The 18,602-nt window shown below is 45.2% G+C and overlaps 1 protein-coding gene and 2 non-coding genes across 3 annotated transcripts; all 3 read left to right on the top strand.

Moving 5' to 3' along the window:
• The first annotated feature begins 449 nt into the window (after positions 1-449).
• LOC122112076 lies at positions 450-551 on the top strand. The gene has a single exon (XR_006148088.1). It is a non-coding gene; the product is annotated as a U6 spliceosomal RNA (small nuclear RNA).
• Positions 552-5,479: 4,928 nt separating this feature from the next.
• On the top strand, positions 5,480-17,061 carry Tro (trophinin). Its single transcript, XM_042684906.1, has 13 exons — positions 5,480-5,543; positions 6,862-6,935; positions 7,219-8,388; positions 9,023-9,127; positions 9,236-9,299; positions 9,527-9,606; positions 10,074-10,165; positions 11,247-11,326; positions 11,420-11,462; positions 11,868-11,930; positions 12,464-12,578; positions 13,654-16,661; positions 16,832-17,061. The coding sequence occupies exons 2-12, from the start codon at positions 6,891-6,893 to the stop codon at positions 16,648-16,650; spliced, it is 4,854 nt and encodes a 1,617-aa protein (XP_042540840.1). The 5' UTR covers positions 5,480-5,543; positions 6,862-6,890; the 3' UTR covers positions 16,651-16,661; positions 16,832-17,061.
• Positions 12,135-12,262, top strand: LOC122112080. Its single transcript, XR_006148090.1, has one exon. It is a non-coding gene; the product is annotated as a small nucleolar RNA SNORA11 (small nucleolar RNA).
• Positions 17,062-18,602: the final 1,541 nt, after the last annotated feature.

Raw genomic sequence — 18,602 nt, 5'->3', positions numbered from 1 at the left:
TGAGCCTGGCTTTTATTTTATTTTTTGTGGACATTTATTACTACTAATGTTGTATTGGAACTCAGTTGCAAGAAACAGAGAAGCCACCAGTTAAGAGGTCAAATTATGAGTCTTTATTGGAGAGCCTGAGGACTGATGGTGGATTCTGGTCTCAAAGCCCCAGTGCAGCTAGTACGAAGCTTATATAGGCCAAGACCACATAAGGTATGTGGAATCAAACCAAACAAAATTGTTACACATAATTAAAGCAAACCAGAAGCCACTTAAACCTAACAAAAGCAAACCATCTAGGGAAACAATCAGGGGAAATCAAGGGCTAATTATTTATGGGAAGCTTAGACCCAGTCTCCTTATTTCACTAGCTTCTTTCTTGGAACTGCTTTTGTTGTATCCTGTAGGTTTTGATATGCTGTGTCTCCTTTCTCACTTACCTCAAGAAACTTTGTGTGGTGTTCGCTTTGGCAACACATATACTAAAAAATTGGAATGATACAGAGATTAGCATGGCCCCTGCGCAAGGATGACAAAAGAAAGAAACTTTTTTTGTGTGTGTGTGTGTGTGTGTGTGTGTGTGTGTGTGCATGCACACACACACACACACACACACACACACACACACACACAGTGCACATGCCAGTCCTGGAGCTTAAACTTATAGCCTGGGTGCTGTCCCTGAGCTTTTGTGCTCAGGGCTAGTGCTCTACCACTTGTGCCACAACTCTACTTATAGTTTCTTCAGTAGATAATTGGAGATAAGAGTCTCATAGACTTTCCTGCCCAGGCTAGCTTCAAACTGATATCCTTAGATCTCAACCTCCTGAGTTCCTAGGCTTACATGAGCGAGCCAGTGGCATCCAGATTAAAAAAAAAAAACATTTAAATTCACCTTTTAATTTCTTCATTGACCCATTGATTGACAGCATGCTATCTAATTTCCATGGATTTGCAAGTCCCCGAAGTTCCTCCAGTTATCACTTTCTACGTAGCTCATGGATGTGCTTCTGTAATGGTGGACCATCTGGATGGTTCTTGTGATGAGAGGATGCATGGCTGCTCTTTTGGCTGAGTTGGCTTCCCTACCAGGGAAGACCACTAGCTCCTTGGAGAATAGAGAGCTACAGGAACTTGGCACTAGGACCTCAGTTATTCTGCTGGGCCTGAGCACTATCCCTGAGATGCTTTTTGCTCAAGGCTAGCTAGCACTCTACTTGAGCTACAGTGCCACTCCTGTCTTTTTCTTTTTATGTGGTACTGAGGAATCGAACCTGGGGCTTTATGCATTCTAGGCAAATACTCTACCACTGAGCCATATTCCCAGCCCCTGGGTCTAAGATTTGAGTATCTGGGATTGGAATACTGCAGCCACAGAGATGGGGAAGATAGAATACTTTTTAGCTAGCTTGCTCCCAGGGGTGGGAATGGGGGTCAGAGAGCTCTAGAAGCTCATTTAAGGAATAGTGCCATGACAGCAGATCTTCTGAGCTGGAGACAAACTGTAGCTATCTGCCCCCACAACAAGTTGTTCTCAAGTTGTTCTCTAGCAGTGGCTTCAGTTTCAAGATGGTACTATATAGTAGCAGCTTCTGCCACTCTCTTGATGTATCCTAGCAGTCTCCTTTAAATACAAATGTAGCTGGTTTAAAAAAAATTGTTTTGGTCCTTTAGGTATGTGAAGAGTAAGCATTAGGCATCTCTGGTCAGCCATTTTCCCCTGTTACCCCCTGGTTGTTTTTCGTTTTTAGTACTTTCTAACTTTCTGGTACTATAAGATACCTCGACTTCATTATTTTTTTTCCTAGCCCAGTCTCATAAACATCTATTTCTCCCAAGTCCCGGCTCCTTTTATTACAGAATATTTTTAGAAACCAAGATGTAGGTGTTAGGCTTGGTAATTGTTATTGAGGTATCATTATCCCCTGGCCTTTTCCATAAATTTAACTGAGGAATATATTTCTTCTGGGCTTAGTTATATAAACACACATATCTTTTTATTTTTATTGTAAAGATACTGTACAGAGGGGTTACAGTTACATGAGTAAGGTAATGAGTACATTTTCCATCAAGCATTGTTAACCCCTCCTTTGTTTTTCCCCTACTATCTATTCCCTCCCCACCTCCCCAATTCTTCCTCCCCCCCCCCAAGTTGTAAGGTTCCTTTTCAAAATAGTGTCTTATACATCTCATTGTTACAATGGGTCAACCTGTATCCTTATTTCAGCATTTTGTTATTTCCTTTCCCCTCTCCAAATTAGGAAAATGTATATACAAGATGCAGGACACCAGAATCAAATATAGTGAAAACAAGGATTATACTATGGGGGAAGAACATAAAAAAGAAACAAAAAAATCACATAGTACATTAAAACAACAGCAACAAAGAAAAAAACCTCTTGTGTCCCTATCTTGGGGATCATTTCACTTAGTGTAATAAACACACATATCTTTAAGTGTTTTTGTACTCATACATTTTTGTGTGTATTAAGCTAAACATGATTTTATACTGAAGGTTTTGACTCCCGTCCTTGAGTACATGTTTAGCTCTGTGCCACTTTTCTTGTTTATCTTCCCTCTCAGTACAAAGTTTGGATATCATTATCAACAACTCATTTGCTTGTTTTCTCAATTCTAATGTACATGCAGAGGGTTTTTAGAATTGTTAACCTATGCTATGGTGAGAAAAGAAACTTACCACCTGGGATGACAGCACCATTTATGTAGCCCCTTTTATCTTTGGTTTTTTTTATTTAGTTTAAATTTTTCTGAACTTCAAAAGATTGTTCACGGAGGCTGCAATTTAATGTGTCTATATGGGTCCAGTGCTTCCTGTTCAGAGTCATTTCTTCCCTCATTCTCCCCCATCCTTTCTATTCCCTCCTTCTAAACTCTTTCCCATTTCCCACTTTCTTTATTCCATATGTATATTGAATATACTTGTTGTATTTGTCTTCTGTTCCCTTTTGCATTCATCCATTGCACAACTGTTTCTCCCCCTCCCCTTACAATCTCATATCAGCTTCTAGTGTTCATTTTGCTAAACTGCAGTTAATTGTTTGAAAAGTTCAGTCATGGAGATTCATCCCTCTATATATTATGCTTTAGTCAACTAAATTTCTTCCAATCAAATCACAGTTTTCCAAAAATACTTAAAAACTCTCCCCCTTTCATTCTTTGTAATGATACTTAAGTGATTTTGTCCTTTTTCATACTTCAGGTCTTCTTTCATCCTTCATCATAAAAATGAAAGATTATAGGATGCATTTGTAATAAAGTTAGATCCATTGTTATTCTCCTTCTTTTGTCAAGGGGTCCCTGTATATCTTGGTTAATTTTGGCTAACATATAATGAATTAAACCCTGTGTGATGTACAATTGTATGGATTCTTGACAAATATTCTTAATATTTAAAATATTTTAAGATTGCTTTGTGTCCCAACTTATGATCTATATTCAAGAATGTCCTTTATACACTTAAGAAGAATGTGTATTCCACAGTTTACTGGATGGAATGCTCTGGAATGCTCTGTATATGTCTGTTAGGTCCACTAACTAAAGTGAAGTTCCAGTCATGTGTATCCTGGTTGATTTCCTGTCTGGTTTATTTGTAAATTGTCTAAATTTAAGCATTGAAGTCTTCTACTATTATTTTATTGCAGTTCATATCTCTCCTTACATCTATAATGTTTGCCTCATATAGTCAGGTGCTTTGATGTTGGTCTGTGTGTGTGTATGTGTGTGTGTGTGTGTGTGTTGTTATATTTTCCTGAGTTGACTTTTACATTTTGGTGGGGGTTTTTTGTTTTTTTGTTTTTTTTGTTTTTTTTTTTTGTCAGTCGTGGGGCCTGAACTCTGGGCCTGGGCACTGTCCCTGAAGAGTCAGCTCAAGACAAGCTCTCTACCACTTGAGCCACAGTGCTACTACCAGCTTTTTCTGTTTATGTGGTTCTGAGGAATCGAACTCAGGGCATCATGCATGAGCCACTTAGCCACCTTCCCAGCCCAACTTTTAAATTTTTATATAATGCTTTGTTTCATTTTAGTTTTTGACTTAAAGTCTATTTTATAAGACATAAATGATCGAGTGAATAAATGAATGCCTCAGAAAGTTTCCTTCACTGGGAAGTAGTACACTGCATCCTAAGAGACACTTTAAGTACTAGTTTAGTACCTTAGGAAAGGAAGAACACACAATATATAATATATATTTTACACATATATAAATTTACTGATTTTTGAAAAAGGGCCTCATTACATAGCCAATGCAGACCTTGAATTTAAGATCCTTCCATCTCTTCCTTCCAAGTGCTAGGATTACAGGTATGCATCATCAATGTTCACCTGGCTCCAATATTTTTCAGATAAGTTGAATTTTATTTGGCAGTCCCAGGGTTCAAACTCAAGGTCTTATATATTCTAGACAGTTACTTGCCATTTTAGCCATGCCCTCAGCCTTTTTTTTTTGGTTTTTATTTTTCAGATAGGGTCTTGCTTTTTTCCTGGTTGAGCTGGACTACAACCCTCCTTTCTGTCTTGCACAGGATTACATGTGTGTGTCACTACTCCTGGGTTGGTGGTTGATAGGGTCTCCAATAACCTTTTCCTGGGCTTGTCTCAAACCTTAACCCCCCCAGAAATAAATTTAAAAATACTTACATATGCCAAAATTAATAGTTAATAAATTGCAATGCACAAAAAAACAAAACAGAAAAACCCCAAACCAATCCATAATCCCCCAGATCTCCGTGTGCTGAGTAGTTGGGAAACAGGTGTGAGCAACTGAGTCCAACCAGATAATTGATCTCTTTCCACATTTTCTATTAACATCAATTAGTTTGATGGTGGGTTTCATTTTGATGTCCAATAAGCTGATATTAAAACATGAAAAAGGGTCGATATAATCATTACAAAATAAATACATTTCATACGATTTTCTTACATCCACTGTTTTATTATGAATACATATGATGTGGAAGCTCCCTACCTTGTAATATTTAGAGCCTCTAAATATCTTAAGACATTTAGATATATAATCAGATTAATCTGATATGTATGTATGTGTGTGTGTGTGTGTGTGTGTGTGAAATGCATATGACCTATTCCTCTGTCTTCTGCTCCTGTGGGAAAGATGTCGAGATTCATACTGTAAGAATCTATGTACTGAGGATGACACATTTTTTTTTAAAGACTGTAATTAATGTTGAGATGTGGGTTTGTTGGAAGAACTTGAGTGGGAACTCTGAAGAGTATGTTACCTTTGGGAGGAAAACGAGAATGAAATAGGAACGGGAATGTAGGATGGGAATAAATCAAATGGAGAAGAGGAGGGAGTGACTGCTGAGTGAAGGACAGTAAAGAGGAGGTACAATGTGGAGAATGGAAAGTTGGAGGTAGCGAGGGGGAGGGGGCAGGCCAGCAGGAACTGAGACCCCCTCTGGAGGCGGAAAGAGGGAGGACCACTTCCGGCCAGGGAGGTGGGGGGAGGAACAGGCTCAGACCTGAGGAGAAGCAGTGAGAGAGCAGACGCTGTCCGGACTCCCGAGGACGAGGTGAGCTGAAGCGTTCTGATTCAGTGAAGACTTTGGCGGGTGGAGGCTTCCAGGCTGCAGCTTTGAGGTGCCTGACGCCATATGGTTTTAAGGTTTGAAAACCTTTTGTGGATTCGGGATCTGACCACGACGACCTGGTCGTGTTTAGCTGTGCATGTATCCGATTTTCACGGGAGAAAGGAGGGGGCGGAATTTCCTCCGGGCCACTGAAAGGTCTGGACTGGGTTCTGGCGGTAGAAAGGAGGGATGCAGATCTAGTTGGAAAGGAAAGATCAAGAAGCCGTTCGGGCAATAGCAAGAAAGGGAGGAGGGGCCAATTCGGGTGGGAGATCGGAGACAGCAGGACCCCGTTAAGGCTGGAGAACGGACCGGCCCAGGTTCGGGCTATAGGAAGGAGGGATTGGGACCGAGAAAGGAGGAGCTGACTCTTTAAGCGGCCACGATAGGACCTGGTTCAGAAGGGAGAAAGAAAAGGCCACGATCCGGTTGATTTCTGGTTTGAAAAGAGAAGGTACAGAACCTGTTAAGGTTCGAGGGCAGGGACTACACAGGTTAATTTTGTTGGATTTGGAGGTGGGGTATCCATGTTGCAGAAAGGGCGGGCCCAGGCACTTGCAGACGTGGAAAGGGGGAGCCGTGTTGGGGAAGGGGCGGTGCGGAGACGTACTGCAGACTGGGGGGAGGGGGCTTATTAAGAGAAGGGGAGGTGCGGAGAAGTACTGCAGAGCCGCGGGAGAGGGCAAGTCGAAAAGGGGCGGGGCGTGGCTGTACCGCAGAGAAGAGGTGGCGGTGTTGGGGAAGGGGCGGTGCGAAGCTGTACTGCAGAGCAGAGGGAGGGGGCGGGTGTTGGGGGAAGGGTTGGTCGGAGATGTGATGCAGCTAGGAGGGGGGTGGGACTGAGATGTTTTGTTGCTAGGAAAGCTAGGGAGCATTTGTGGGAATGAGATGGTCAGAGTCTAGTCCATCCTGGCGCATGCGCACTGAGTGTCTCGGCGAGCCAGCTCTTGGGAAAGCAGTGGGCCTGAGGGGGGAGGGGGCGGGAGCTCTTTTGGTGCGCATGCGCACCATCATGTTGCGGTGCCGAAGGGGGCGTTTGTAGATGCGGGTAGTGGTGTAGAACCGAGTTGCCATCTTGGAAGCAGAAGGAGCTGAGGCTCACAAACCAGATGTCCTGAGTTTCTAGGTATGAGGACCCAGGAGCTGGAAGATTTGTGACTCCAGGTTAGGTGAGACCCTTCCTCTGCATTCAGGTTAGGCAAATCTTATCATCATATCATCTCTCCCTCCTTCTTCCTTAACTCAGGTCTATTTACTTTAGACTCAGCTCTCACTTGGCTTCCCAGAAAGATGGATAGAAGAAATGATTACGGTTATAGGATGCCCACATTCCAGGTGAGACTTCTCTACATTTTCAGCAGGCCATCTACCCCCATCCTCAGTTCACCTACCACTCTTAAAGCCACTACCATTGTGTAGTTGCCTAATTCCCTGCCTCACCTATGTTTGCATGGTTGGGGGGAAGGAGAGGAAATCCTGCCTAACTCTATCCTTTGCTCCCTTCCTCTTTCCCTTCCAATTGCAATCAAATACTCCTCAGAATAAGGGGAGGACTTCATGGAAAGGGGTGGGTGTAGGGTGGTCCGATGGCCTGGAGAACATAATCCTAAGTATGTAGGGCCCTCTGCCTCCCCCTGGGAGCCTGGGGCTTCCCTTCTCTCCAGATGCACACACTGAAAATACAGAAGAGGACAATGTTTTGTTGATGCATACGCTGTTGGCAGCAACTAAGGATCCACCTGTTGCCAGCCGGCCTAAGAAAAGCAAGACCAAGAAGACCTCTGTTAAGGCTATTAATAAGACCACACCTGCTGCCCCTCCAGTTCCATCTTCCAATGAGATTGCAACCAACAAGCCCCAAATAACTTTGCAGACTTTAAACTTGCCAATCCTAACCCAGATCAGCCAGGCTTCAGCTACTGCCGAGGCGGCCAATATTCAGGCTTCATCCCTCACTGCTCAGCCTAAGAAAGTCAATAAGACAAAGAGAGTTAGTCCCAAGGCATCTCAAGGCTCCCAATCTCTCATTGGCAGTGAGGGTGTCACTCCACAGGTTAAGTCACCCTTGAAGGCACTAAATGTACCAGTCACTTCCCAGACTATCCAGGCTCCAGTTGCCAATGAGTCAGCCAATTCCCTGGCCTTGACAGCCTCCACCAAGCCTAAGAAACCTTCCAAGGCTAAGAAGGCTGCCAGTAAGGCCGCAGCTTGTGCCACTGAGATCTCACTGGCTCCAAGTACCACCCACATAGTTACTCCCCAAGGCCAAATTGCCAATGAGACAGCCAATATCCAGGCCACAGCAACCTCCATTCGAACCAAGAAAGCGTCAAAAGCCAAGAAGACAAATGCTAGGGCAACAAATACTGATGCTGAGCATCTAGAGGCTCCACATGCCATGGAGGCAGTTAGCAAACAGGTTGAGGCCTCAGCAGCTCTCCGGCCCAAAAAACCTAAGGGCAAGAAGGTTGCCAATAAGGGCTCTAGTTCTGCCTCGGAGATCTCTGAGGCCCCATCTGCTGTTCAGATGGTCTCAAATCATGCCCTGTCTGTTACCGTGCGGATCAGGAGAGGATCTAGGGCCCGAAAGGCTGCCACTAAGTCTCGGGCAACTGAACAGCCTCAAATTGCTGATCAAGGGGCTCAGGCCAAGATGGCTACCTCTCAGACCAGTATAAGTGCCCTTGAGACTCAGGTTGCTGCTGCTGTCCAGGCCTTGGCAGATGACTATCTGGCTCACTTGAGTTTGGAGCCCACGACTAGGACTCGAGGCAAGAGGAACCGAAAGGTAAGATCTGTGACATCATTCTTTTATGATGCTCTCTATTCCTATCCCTTTAGCTCGCTGATTATTTTTCTATGAATATTTACTAAACCTTTTTACTCTGAGCTAGTCTCTGTGTTCAGATATAGAGCTGCTGAGAAGAAAAGAGAAACAATGTGTCGTATTGTTCACAGATTGGTAGGGAAGTAAGATGTCTATATACTTAGCTACAGCTTGTATGTAACTCACCTTAAATTACACAGTAGTTACCATGTAATAGGGTTTGTGTTGTTACATTTACATAGGTCATGTCCTTTTGTCTTGAAAGCAACTCCCTACTGTCTTGGAAATATATATCCAGTTTTATAGATGAGAAATTCAAGTCATTGAGAAGTGATATGACTCATCCAAGATGTATGGCTAGCACAGTCTAGTGGTGACCAAAGAAATAAAAGGAACCCCAGGCCCTGCTCTTGGGTTGCTTCTGCCCTTGCAGGGGAATGAAAAGGAAAAAAAGGAAAGAGAAGCTGAGGACTCCATGGCCAATGACAGGGTCAGAGCCCACTACAGGAGGAGAAGTCTTCAGGGGACTTCTGGATGAGAGAGAAAGGATCCAGCCAACTCTTTTTCACCCCCCCCCCCTTTTTTCTGATGATAGTCTAAGCATTCAAATGGAGAAGAGAAAAGTGGCAATAATTATAGGCGGATCCCATGGGGTCGGAGGCCTCCACCACCCCGAGATGTGGCCATTTTACAAGAAAGGGTAAGAATCCAATGTTGCCTCGTTGCTGTTCTTCCCTTCCCCTTTTGTCATTCTTTGAAGTTTCCTGCCAATATATTGATATATTCTTATCTGTTTCTCTTTTCTCAGGCAAATAAGTTGGTGAAATACCTGTTGGTTAAGGACCAGACAAAGATTCCCATCAAGCGCTCAGGTAGTATCCTGCCAATCTCCCTTGAGCTCTCTTTTTCCCCCATAGTCTAAGGAGAACCATTCTCCTTTAGAGGACCACCTTCTTTCCTGTCACCACTTCATTATTGCTGACATCGCTCATTAACCTGGATCACAAGTTTGTCTGTACTGACCCCACAGGGCTGGCAAAAGGTTGCAGCTCTATGGTCTATACTCAGACCAGCTTCTCCTACCTCTCCTTTCCTGCAGATATGCTGAAGGATGTCATCCAAGAATATGAGGAATATTTCCCAGAGATCATTGAACGAGCAAGCTATGCTCTGGAGAAGGTGATGGAGAAGCCCTGGGGGATGGGCACATTGGGGAGGCCATGAATGAACTAGGTGTACAGTGACCAAAGAGAACTACTAATACATCCCTATTGCTGTGCACTTGGGCACACCTGACCTATGGAGGGGTATAGATCAGCCACAGGTCAAACAAGAAGCCAGTGGTGACAACACAGCTCAGATCTCAGCCCCTAGCTTATTATGGCTTCTGTCTGCTGTTGCTGCACACATCCTCTCCCGTGTTTCAGATGCTCACCTCTAATTCTCCCTGGATTCCCAATAAACAAAAATGAGGTTGATGATGGTAATAATTTGTTATTATTTACTGTGTGCCAAATACTTAGTTTCATGCTTTATACACAGTCACACTGACTCATATATGCAAAACCCTTAGGTACATGGGGGACCTGAAGAATACCTGGGAAGCTGATTTTGTGATCTTATAAAGCTATTCTTTTACTTGGCAGATGTTCCGAGTCAATCTGAAGGAAATTGATAAGCAAAATAGCTTGTATATTCTTATCAGCACTCAAGAATCCTCTGCAGGCATACTGGGAACGTAAGCTGGGAAGGTGCTGGGGTGGAAGGTGGACTTCTTTTATCCATAGTATGAAACCCTTGTCTCTCTTCCTACATCCTCTTAGAGGGTCAGGAAAGACAGGGCTTGCCTCTTAGCTGGATGCTGATAGCTTATGCCTATAATTCTAGCTACTCAAGATGCTTGAGGTCAGAGGATCATGGTTTAAAGCTACCTGGGCAGGAAAGTCTATGAGACTCTTATCTGCATTATCTCTAGAAGTAGAGCTGTGGCTCAAGTGGTACAGCTATAGTTTTGAGCAAAAAAAAACTTAGGGACAGCACCCAGGCCCTGAGTTCAAGCCCCAGGACCAAAAAACCCCACAAAAATCAGGAAGGACGGGGGAGTGAGGGAGGGAAGCAAAAAGGAAAGGAGAGGAGAGGGAAAAGGAAAGGGAAAGGCAAGAAGGAAGAAGGAAGGCAGGTAGGCTTGCTCCTGCCCCAGCTTCTGCTGCTGAGTTGAACCCTGTATATAGTAGTGGTGCCTGATTATGATTGACTGAAGGATATAGGAGCCTAGGATGTAGAATTCCTGCTGTAAGGTTTCTCTTCTTTCCAGAAGCTTCCCAGGCAAGCATGCCTGTTGTTACTTGTCTGTTCCTATTGAGTGTCTTGCCTGGCCTACATAGAATGGAGCTCTAAGGGGACAGAGAGCTTCTGTGTGTGTGTGTGTGTGTGTGTGTGTGTGTGTGTGTGTGTGTACATGTACATGTACTGTGATGCTTGAGAGGTAGTAATATCACAGGCTCTGACTAGAAGTCGTCAGGTCTGTGAGCTCTGGAAAAAACAAGGACCCACATTGACTGGGTTTTAACAGGTGTTCTTCTATTTTCTTGACAACAACCCTTGGGGTGAGTTAGGATATGTTTTTCCCTCTACTGAATCAGAGACCTTGGTTCAAGAGTCTTTAGTCCTTTACCTTGGGGTCCCAGGGAACTGGAAGCATAGGCTGGGCAGAGTTCTCCCATATCTGAGGAATAAGAACAGCACTAGTAAACTGGCTTGTGTATCTTGCAAATGACTTCTAGATATAAATTTTGTTTTTATCTTATTATTCTCTTTAGGACTAAGGACACACCTAAGCTGGGCCTCCTCATGGTAATTCTGAGTGTCATTTTTATGAACGGCAACAAGGCCAGTGAGGGTGAGTGGCTGGGCATGCAGCTGAATGGGTGACTGTGGTCTGAATTCCACATGCTCATTTTCTGTCCCTGTTTCCTCTTGCCTCCCCTTGCAGCTGTCATCTGGGAGGTGCTGCGCAAGTTGGGGCTGCGCCCTGGGTATGATTGGGCTCTCAGCGCTTGCTGTCCGTGTTGTCCTTTGGCAAGAGAGGACGATCTCAGGATTGTATCAGCTTGGTGTTGTGGTGGTGCGGGTGGGGTTTCTGACCTGGGTGGATGGGGAAATTGGTCTGAACTCTTGCTTCTTTTCTTCATCATGTCCTCTGTTTTAAGATAAGGTATAAGGTAGACCTTCAGGAATCCCTGACAAAGCCACCTGGCTTCTGCTGTTTGCTTCTAGTGGCTATGTGCTTTTACTACTTTCTTCGCTTCGTTGACACTGCCCCATGTGCTAGAGAGGTCTCTTCCATGTTGGGAATTGCTTCTGCCCTCATCCAAGCAGTTCGTTCTGTATTCATTGGTTGTTTTTTGTTTTGTTTTGTTTTGTTTTTTAACCATTGCCAGGGTGAGACATTCACTTTTTGGGGAAGTGAGGAAGCTCATCACAGACGAGTTCGTGAAGCAGAAGTAAGTGGTGTTTGGAAGCTTTATCTTCCTGTGAAATATTCTGGATGTATGCTGGTCTGGTTCAGAAAGTGTATAACCAGTACCTTTCATTTCTCACACTGTCTTTAGAGTGATGGTTGTCCTGTGTCCTAGACTTGAGTTTTGTCTAAATTTCCTGGACCTGTCCAGGACTAGGCTATATACCAAACAAAAGGCCTATGCAGTGGGGTATGCTCAGAGCAGGAAACTTGAAGACTGGCTCCTCTGTTTATAACATATTCAACCAGAATCTGGGGTTACTCCTTTCGGCAGCAGGACACACTGGCCTTCTTCTGCCACCAGACCCTCTATCTGCATCCAAGTAACTATTGCACAGGACCACTGGAAAATGTCTCAGTCTTAGAGACCAAGGCCAAGATTATATATGAGAATGTTAGTCTTGGGAATCTTTAAGGTTCCATAGGCTATTCAGAATTTTTGGAGGTTGCTATTCCGAGCTGTGTTTAAGTAGGATTTTCTTAGTTAGAAGCAACTTTTTGTTTCTTTTTTCAAAGGTACCTGGAATACAAAAGGGTCCCAAACAGCAGACCACCTGAATATGAATTCTTCTGGGGCCTGCGCTCTTACCATGAGACTAGCAAGATGAAAGTCCTCAAGTTTGCGTGCAAGGTAATGCGCTGCCTGAGCCTTAGCATGGTAAGGAGCTGGATTACCCCCTGGCTGAGGCAGGCTCTATGTTGTGTTAGAAAGGTACAAGGTAGCCAGCTATGTATGTATGTACACACACACACACACACACAGAGGCATAAAGCCTCATTAATACAGAATGCTGTCAGATACATACTTTATAATGTATCATTCATTTTTCATAGTTGATATTAATCAGTTTAGGCTGCCATTGCAAAATACCAGAAACTGAATGGTTTAGAAAGAAGAAATTAGTTATCTCAGGATGCTGAGAATGTCAGATCATTACCTAGCAGTCAGTTTCTGGTTATAGTTCTAGGTTTTAGGCAAGTTTCTTTTATGGTGTGCCCTCTCATGGCAAACAATGAGTCCAAGCTCTCTGGTATCTTATATTACAAGGACATGAATCCTTTTGCCTTAAGTGGAATTACCTCTATAAAAGGCCCCATCTCACCTCACTTTGAAAATACAATCGTTTTAGAGGTTAGATATTTAACAGTCATTTCACATACTGTAAAAAGTATCTGAAGCCAGGTGCTGGTGGCTTACCCCTAAAATTGTAGCTATTCGGGAGGCTGAGATCTGAGGATCATAATTTCTAGCCACTCTGTGCAGGAAAGTCATTGAGACTCATCTCCAGTTAACACCAAAAAGCTGGAATTTGGAGCTGTGGCTCAAGTAATAGGTAGCCTTGAGCAAAAGAGCTCAAGGACAGCACCCAGGCCTAGAGTTCAAGCCCCAGGACCACCACGTACACACACACACACACACACACACACACACACACACACACACACACACACACACACACACACACACACACACACACACAACATTTGAGCCTAGTGAGATTACTTAAAACTTGTACAAGTTCATTCATATAACACCTAAGTTATCAGAGCTGAAATTAGATCTCAGGACTTACCCATTACAGAAGCTTCAATGAGTAAGAGTTTTAAAAAATTGCTATTAATTTTATACAGATACCATAATAGAGACGCCTCATATATAATTACAAAGACTATTTCCTATTAAATGATTGTCATTTCCATTTCAGGTACAGAAGAAGGACCCCAAAGACTGGGCTGCTCAGTACCGGGAGGCAGTGGAGATGGAAGTGCAAGCTGCAGCTGTAGCTGTGGCTGAGGCTGAGGCCAGGGCTGAGGCAAGAGCCCAGATGGGGATTGGAGAGGAAGCTGTGGCTGGGCCCTGGAATTGGGATGACATGGATATCGACTGCCTAACAAGGGAAGAGTTAGGTGATGATGCTCAGGCCTGGAGCCGATTTTCATTTGAAATTGAGGCCAGAACCCAGGAAAATTCAGATGCCACCAGCAATGTTGACTTCAGCCAAGGAGCTAGCCCCAGGGGTAGCTTCAGTGATGCTGCTAGTATTAGCTTCAGTGGCAGCCCCAGTCCCAGTGGGGGCTTTGGTGGTGGAGCTGGTATTACCTTTTGTGGTGCACCAAGCTCTAGTGCCAGCTTCAGCAGTGCAGCTAGCATAAGCTTTGGTGGCACACCCAGCACTGGTGCCAACTTTAGCAGTGCAGCCAGTATTAGCTTTGGTGGTGCACCTAACACTAGCACTAGTTTCAGTGGTGGAGCCAGTATTAGCTTTGGTGGCACACCCAGTACCAATGCCAGCTTTTGCAACACAGCCAGCATTAGCTTTGGTGGATCACCCACTACTGTCACTAGTTTCAGTGGTGGAACCAGCATTAGCTTTGGTGGAGCACCAAGCACCAGTACCAGCTTCAGCAGCACAGCCAGCATTAGCTTTGGTGGTGCACCCAGCACTACTACTAGTTTCAGTGGCGGAGCCAGCATTAGTTTTGGTGGAGCACCAAGCAGTAGCACTAGTTTCAGTGGTGGGGCCAATATTAGCTTTGGTGGTCCACCAAGCACTAGCACTAGTTATAGCAGTGCAGCCAGCATCAGCTTTGGTGGTGCACCAAGTACCAGCACCAGTTTCAGTGGTGGAGCCAGTATTAGTTTTGGTGGTAGCCCTTGTACCAGTGCCACTTTCAGTGATGGAGCCAGCAGTGGCTTTGGAGGCACACTTGGCACCACAGCTGGCTTTAGTAGTGCACTTAGCACAAGCACCAGCTTTGGAAGTGCACCCACCACAAGCACTGTCTTCAGTGGTGCACTGAGCACCACCACTGGCTTTGGAGGCACACTTAGCACCAGTGTCTGCTTTGGTGGTTCTCCCAGCTCTGGTGCCAGCTTTGGTGGCACACTCAGTACCAGTATCTGCTTTGGTGGCACTCCTAGCACCAGTACTGGTTTTGGTGGCACCCTCAGCACCAGTGTCTCCTTTGGTGCTTCTCCTAGTACCACTTCTGACTTTGGTGGCACACTCAGCACCAGTGTCTGCTTTGGTGGCTCTCCTAGCACCAGTGTGACCTTTGGTAGTGCACTCAGTAGCAGTGCTGGTTTTGGTGGAGCACTCAACAACAGTGCTGGCTTTGGCAGTGCCATTAGCAGCACCAGTGCTAGCTTTGGTGGTACACTCAGTAGTGCTACTGGCTTTGGTGGTGCTGTTAGCACCAATACTGGATTTGGTGGAGCACTCAGCACCAGTGCAAGCTTTGGTGGTGCACTCAGTAGTGCTGGCTTTGGTGGTGCCGTGAGCACCAGTGCCAGCTTTGCTGGAGCACTCAATAGTGCTGGCTTTGGTGGAGCACTCAGTGTCAGTTCTGGCTTTGGTGGTGCTGTTAGCACCAGTGCTAGTTTTGGTGGTGTACCCAGCACCACCCCTGACTTTGGTGGTGTATTCAGCACCAGTGCTGGTTTCAGTGGGGCACTTAGTACCACTGCTGACTTTGGTGGTACTCCCAACAACAGAATTAGCTTTGGCAGTACTCCCAGCACCAGTGTGAGCTTTGGTGGAGCTCATAGCACCAGCCTGTGTTTTGGTGGGTCACCCAGCACCAGCCTCTGTTTTGGCAGTGCATCTAACACCAACCTGTGTTTCGGCGGCTCTCCCAGCACCAGTGCCTGTTTTAGTGGTGCCACCAGTGCCAGTTTCAGTGATGGGCCCAGCACCAGTGCTGGTTTCAGCTTTGGCAATGCTGGATTTGGAGGTGGACTGAGTACTAGCGCTGGCTTTGGTGGTGGCCTAGGCACCAGTGCGGGTTTCAGTGGTAGCCTAGGCACCAGCGCTGGCTTCGATGGTGGCCTAGGCACCAGTGCTGGCTTTGGTGGTACATTAGGCACCAGCACCGGCTTTGGTGGTGGGCTAAGTACCAGCTCTGACTTTAGTAGTGGACTGGGCACCAGTACTGACTTCAGTGCTACACTAGGCACCAGCACTGGCTTCGGTGGTGCACTAGGCACCAGCACTGGCTTTGGTGGCGGACTAAGCACCAGTGCTGGCTTTGGTGGTGGACTGAGCACCAATTCTGACTTCAGTGGTGGACTAAGCACCAGCACTGGCTTCGGTGGAGGACTGGGCACCAATACTGGATTCAGTGGTGGACTGGGTACCAGTGCTGGCTTTGGTGGACTGATCACCAGTGATGGCTTTGGTGGTGGACTGGGTCTGGGTACTAACGGTGGTTTTGGCAGCACACTTGGCACTGGTACAGGCTTTGGTGGTGGCCTTAGCACCGGCGATGGCTTTGGAGGTGGGCCTAATGCCAGCTTCGACAGAGGACTGAGTACCATCATTGGCTTTGGCAGTGGTTCCAACACCAGCACTGGCTTTACTGGTGAACCAAGCACTGGCACCAACTTCAGCAGTGGACCCAGTTCTATTATTGGCTTTAGTGGTGGACCAAGCTCTGGTGCTGGCTTCTGCAGTGGACAAAGCACTGGTGGCTTTGGTGGTGGACCAAGCACTGGAACTGGCTTCAGTGGAACAAGCTCTGGAGCTGGCTTTGGTGGTGGACTGAACACCAGTACTGGCTTCGGCGGCGGTGGACTGAGCAGCAGCACTGGCTTCAGTGGTGGACCAAGCACCAGTGCTGGATTTGGCAGTGGACCAAGCACCGGTGCTGGCTTTGGCGGTGGAGCCACTAGCCTTGGTGCCTGTGGCTTCTCCTACAGCTAGTGTGGTTTCAGGTAATTGCAATATCCTCCTTTCCAAGGCCCCTGGGGATGGGTACAATAGCTGGGAGATGTTAAAAGTATCCCTGAGATAGGAGGGTTGAGTGGGAAAACGAAGGCAAGGAAGTGTGAGCAACCCATCCATTTGGTACTAAAATGTGTTCCTGTTTGCTTTTGTTTTTCAGATTTATTCTCCTCGTTTACGTATTCTGCTAGTGAGTTGCAGCAGTTTTTCCCCTGGAGCCCTGCTACAGCCTTGGAATCTTTGTCTGCACAGCAGTTTAAGCAGCTACTACCAATCAGCTGAGAGTGGTGATACACTTTGAAAAAATCTGTTTGCTGTTCCTGCTTTCTTGTTTGCTTCCTGTGTGCTGTCATATTTTGGTATCAGAGTTACATTAAATTTGCAAAATGATTTGGAAGTGTTTCTGTCTTTTATTATGCTTAAGGTAGTTTTGAGTGACACCTTGGTTTTATAGAAGAGCTAGAGGGCAGCATAGCTCTTTGGACAATGTGGGGTTCCAGTTTTAGACTAAACGGCAGGGATTTTTTTTCAGTGTTAAGAGAAGCCTGGGGGCAGGTTGGAGATGTGGCTCAGTTTTTAGAGTGAAAGCATCAAATACCTCGTTCAAGTCCTGGTCTCAAACCAAAAAGAAAAATAAAAAAAGAGAAGTCTGGGAAACCATGGCAGTCCAGGGGACATGAGCTTGGGCAAACATGGAGCAGAAGACAAAGGGTAGTAAACATCTGGGTACTAAGTACAGATTTATTTTGAGTCATTTGTGTAAGAATGGAGATGGAGAGATAGGAAGAAGAGGTAACTAGAGAACATGGGAATAAGGGAAGATTTTCTTAGGATAGGAAAGAAAGATGAGCCCATTACATTAATCAAAACCAAGAGAGAATTTGAAGTTTGATATTGGAAGACTCAGAATTGATTGATGTGTCTTGAGAAAGTAGGAAGGAAAGAGCTAGATAGGGATTGGGGCTTGAAAGCAGAGGATAACCCTGACGAATACACGGAACATATCAACAAAGATCTATTTCCAGCAACTCCAGGATATCCCAAGCAAAAAAACAGTGTCTACTATTATACAGGGTTTCTTTTTTCCATTTTTGTGGAGTTCATTTTGATAAATATTATTTTATATGATCAGAGGTATTGCCTCTGATCCACTAAGAGTATCACCCTTTGGTTTCACACCCTTTGGTGTGATTGCCTAGAGTGCTTTATATATATATATTTTTTGGTTCATCGTGGGGCTTGAACTCTGGACCTGGGCCCTGTCCCTGAGCTCTTCAGCTCAAGGGTAACACTTTACCACTTGAGGCATAGCACTACTTCCGTTTTCTGGTGGTTAATTGGAGAAAAGTCTAATAGATGTTTCTGCCCAGGCTGGCTTTGAACCTACCTCAATCCTCAGATCTCAGCCTCCTGAGTATGATTATAGGCATAAAGCCACCAGTGCCCAGCTCCTTTACAATTCATCATGCTATTTAGGGAATTGTACATTGCTAGGTGACTACAATGAAAGAACAAGGAAACAAAGACAGTAAGTTTGTCTTTTTTCTTCTTTGTGGTACTCAGGTTTGAACTTTGGGCCTTTTGTTTGTCAGGCAGTTACTTGAGCCACACCCTAACCCCTTTTTGATTTTATTTTTTGAATAAGGTGTCACATTTATTTCTAGGCTAGCCCTCCATTACCATGCTCCTGGTTATACTTCCTGTATAGATAATAGGTATGTACCTCTACACCATGCTTTTTACTGGCTGAGATGGCAGTGTTGCAAACTTTTTGCTTGGGCTGATCTCAAATCATGATGTTCCCATTCTCAGCTTCCCAAGAAGCTAAGATTACAGACATGAACTACTGGTGTCTGGCAAGCACCGTATTCTTACATAAGGATGATGTACCTTGACCACCAAGGACCAAAGCCCCCAGGCACTCACAATGA

Source organism: Dipodomys spectabilis, unplaced genomic scaffold (assembly GCF_019054845.1).
Source record: "Dipodomys spectabilis isolate Male_0828 unplaced genomic scaffold, ASM1905484v1 ptg000091l, whole genome shotgun sequence".
In the NCBI taxonomy this organism is placed as follows: Eukaryota; Metazoa; Chordata; class Mammalia; order Rodentia; family Heteromyidae; genus Dipodomys; species Dipodomys spectabilis.
The sequence above is the reverse complement of the archived record's forward strand: the minus strand, read 5'-3'. Positions and strand labels throughout refer to the sequence as shown.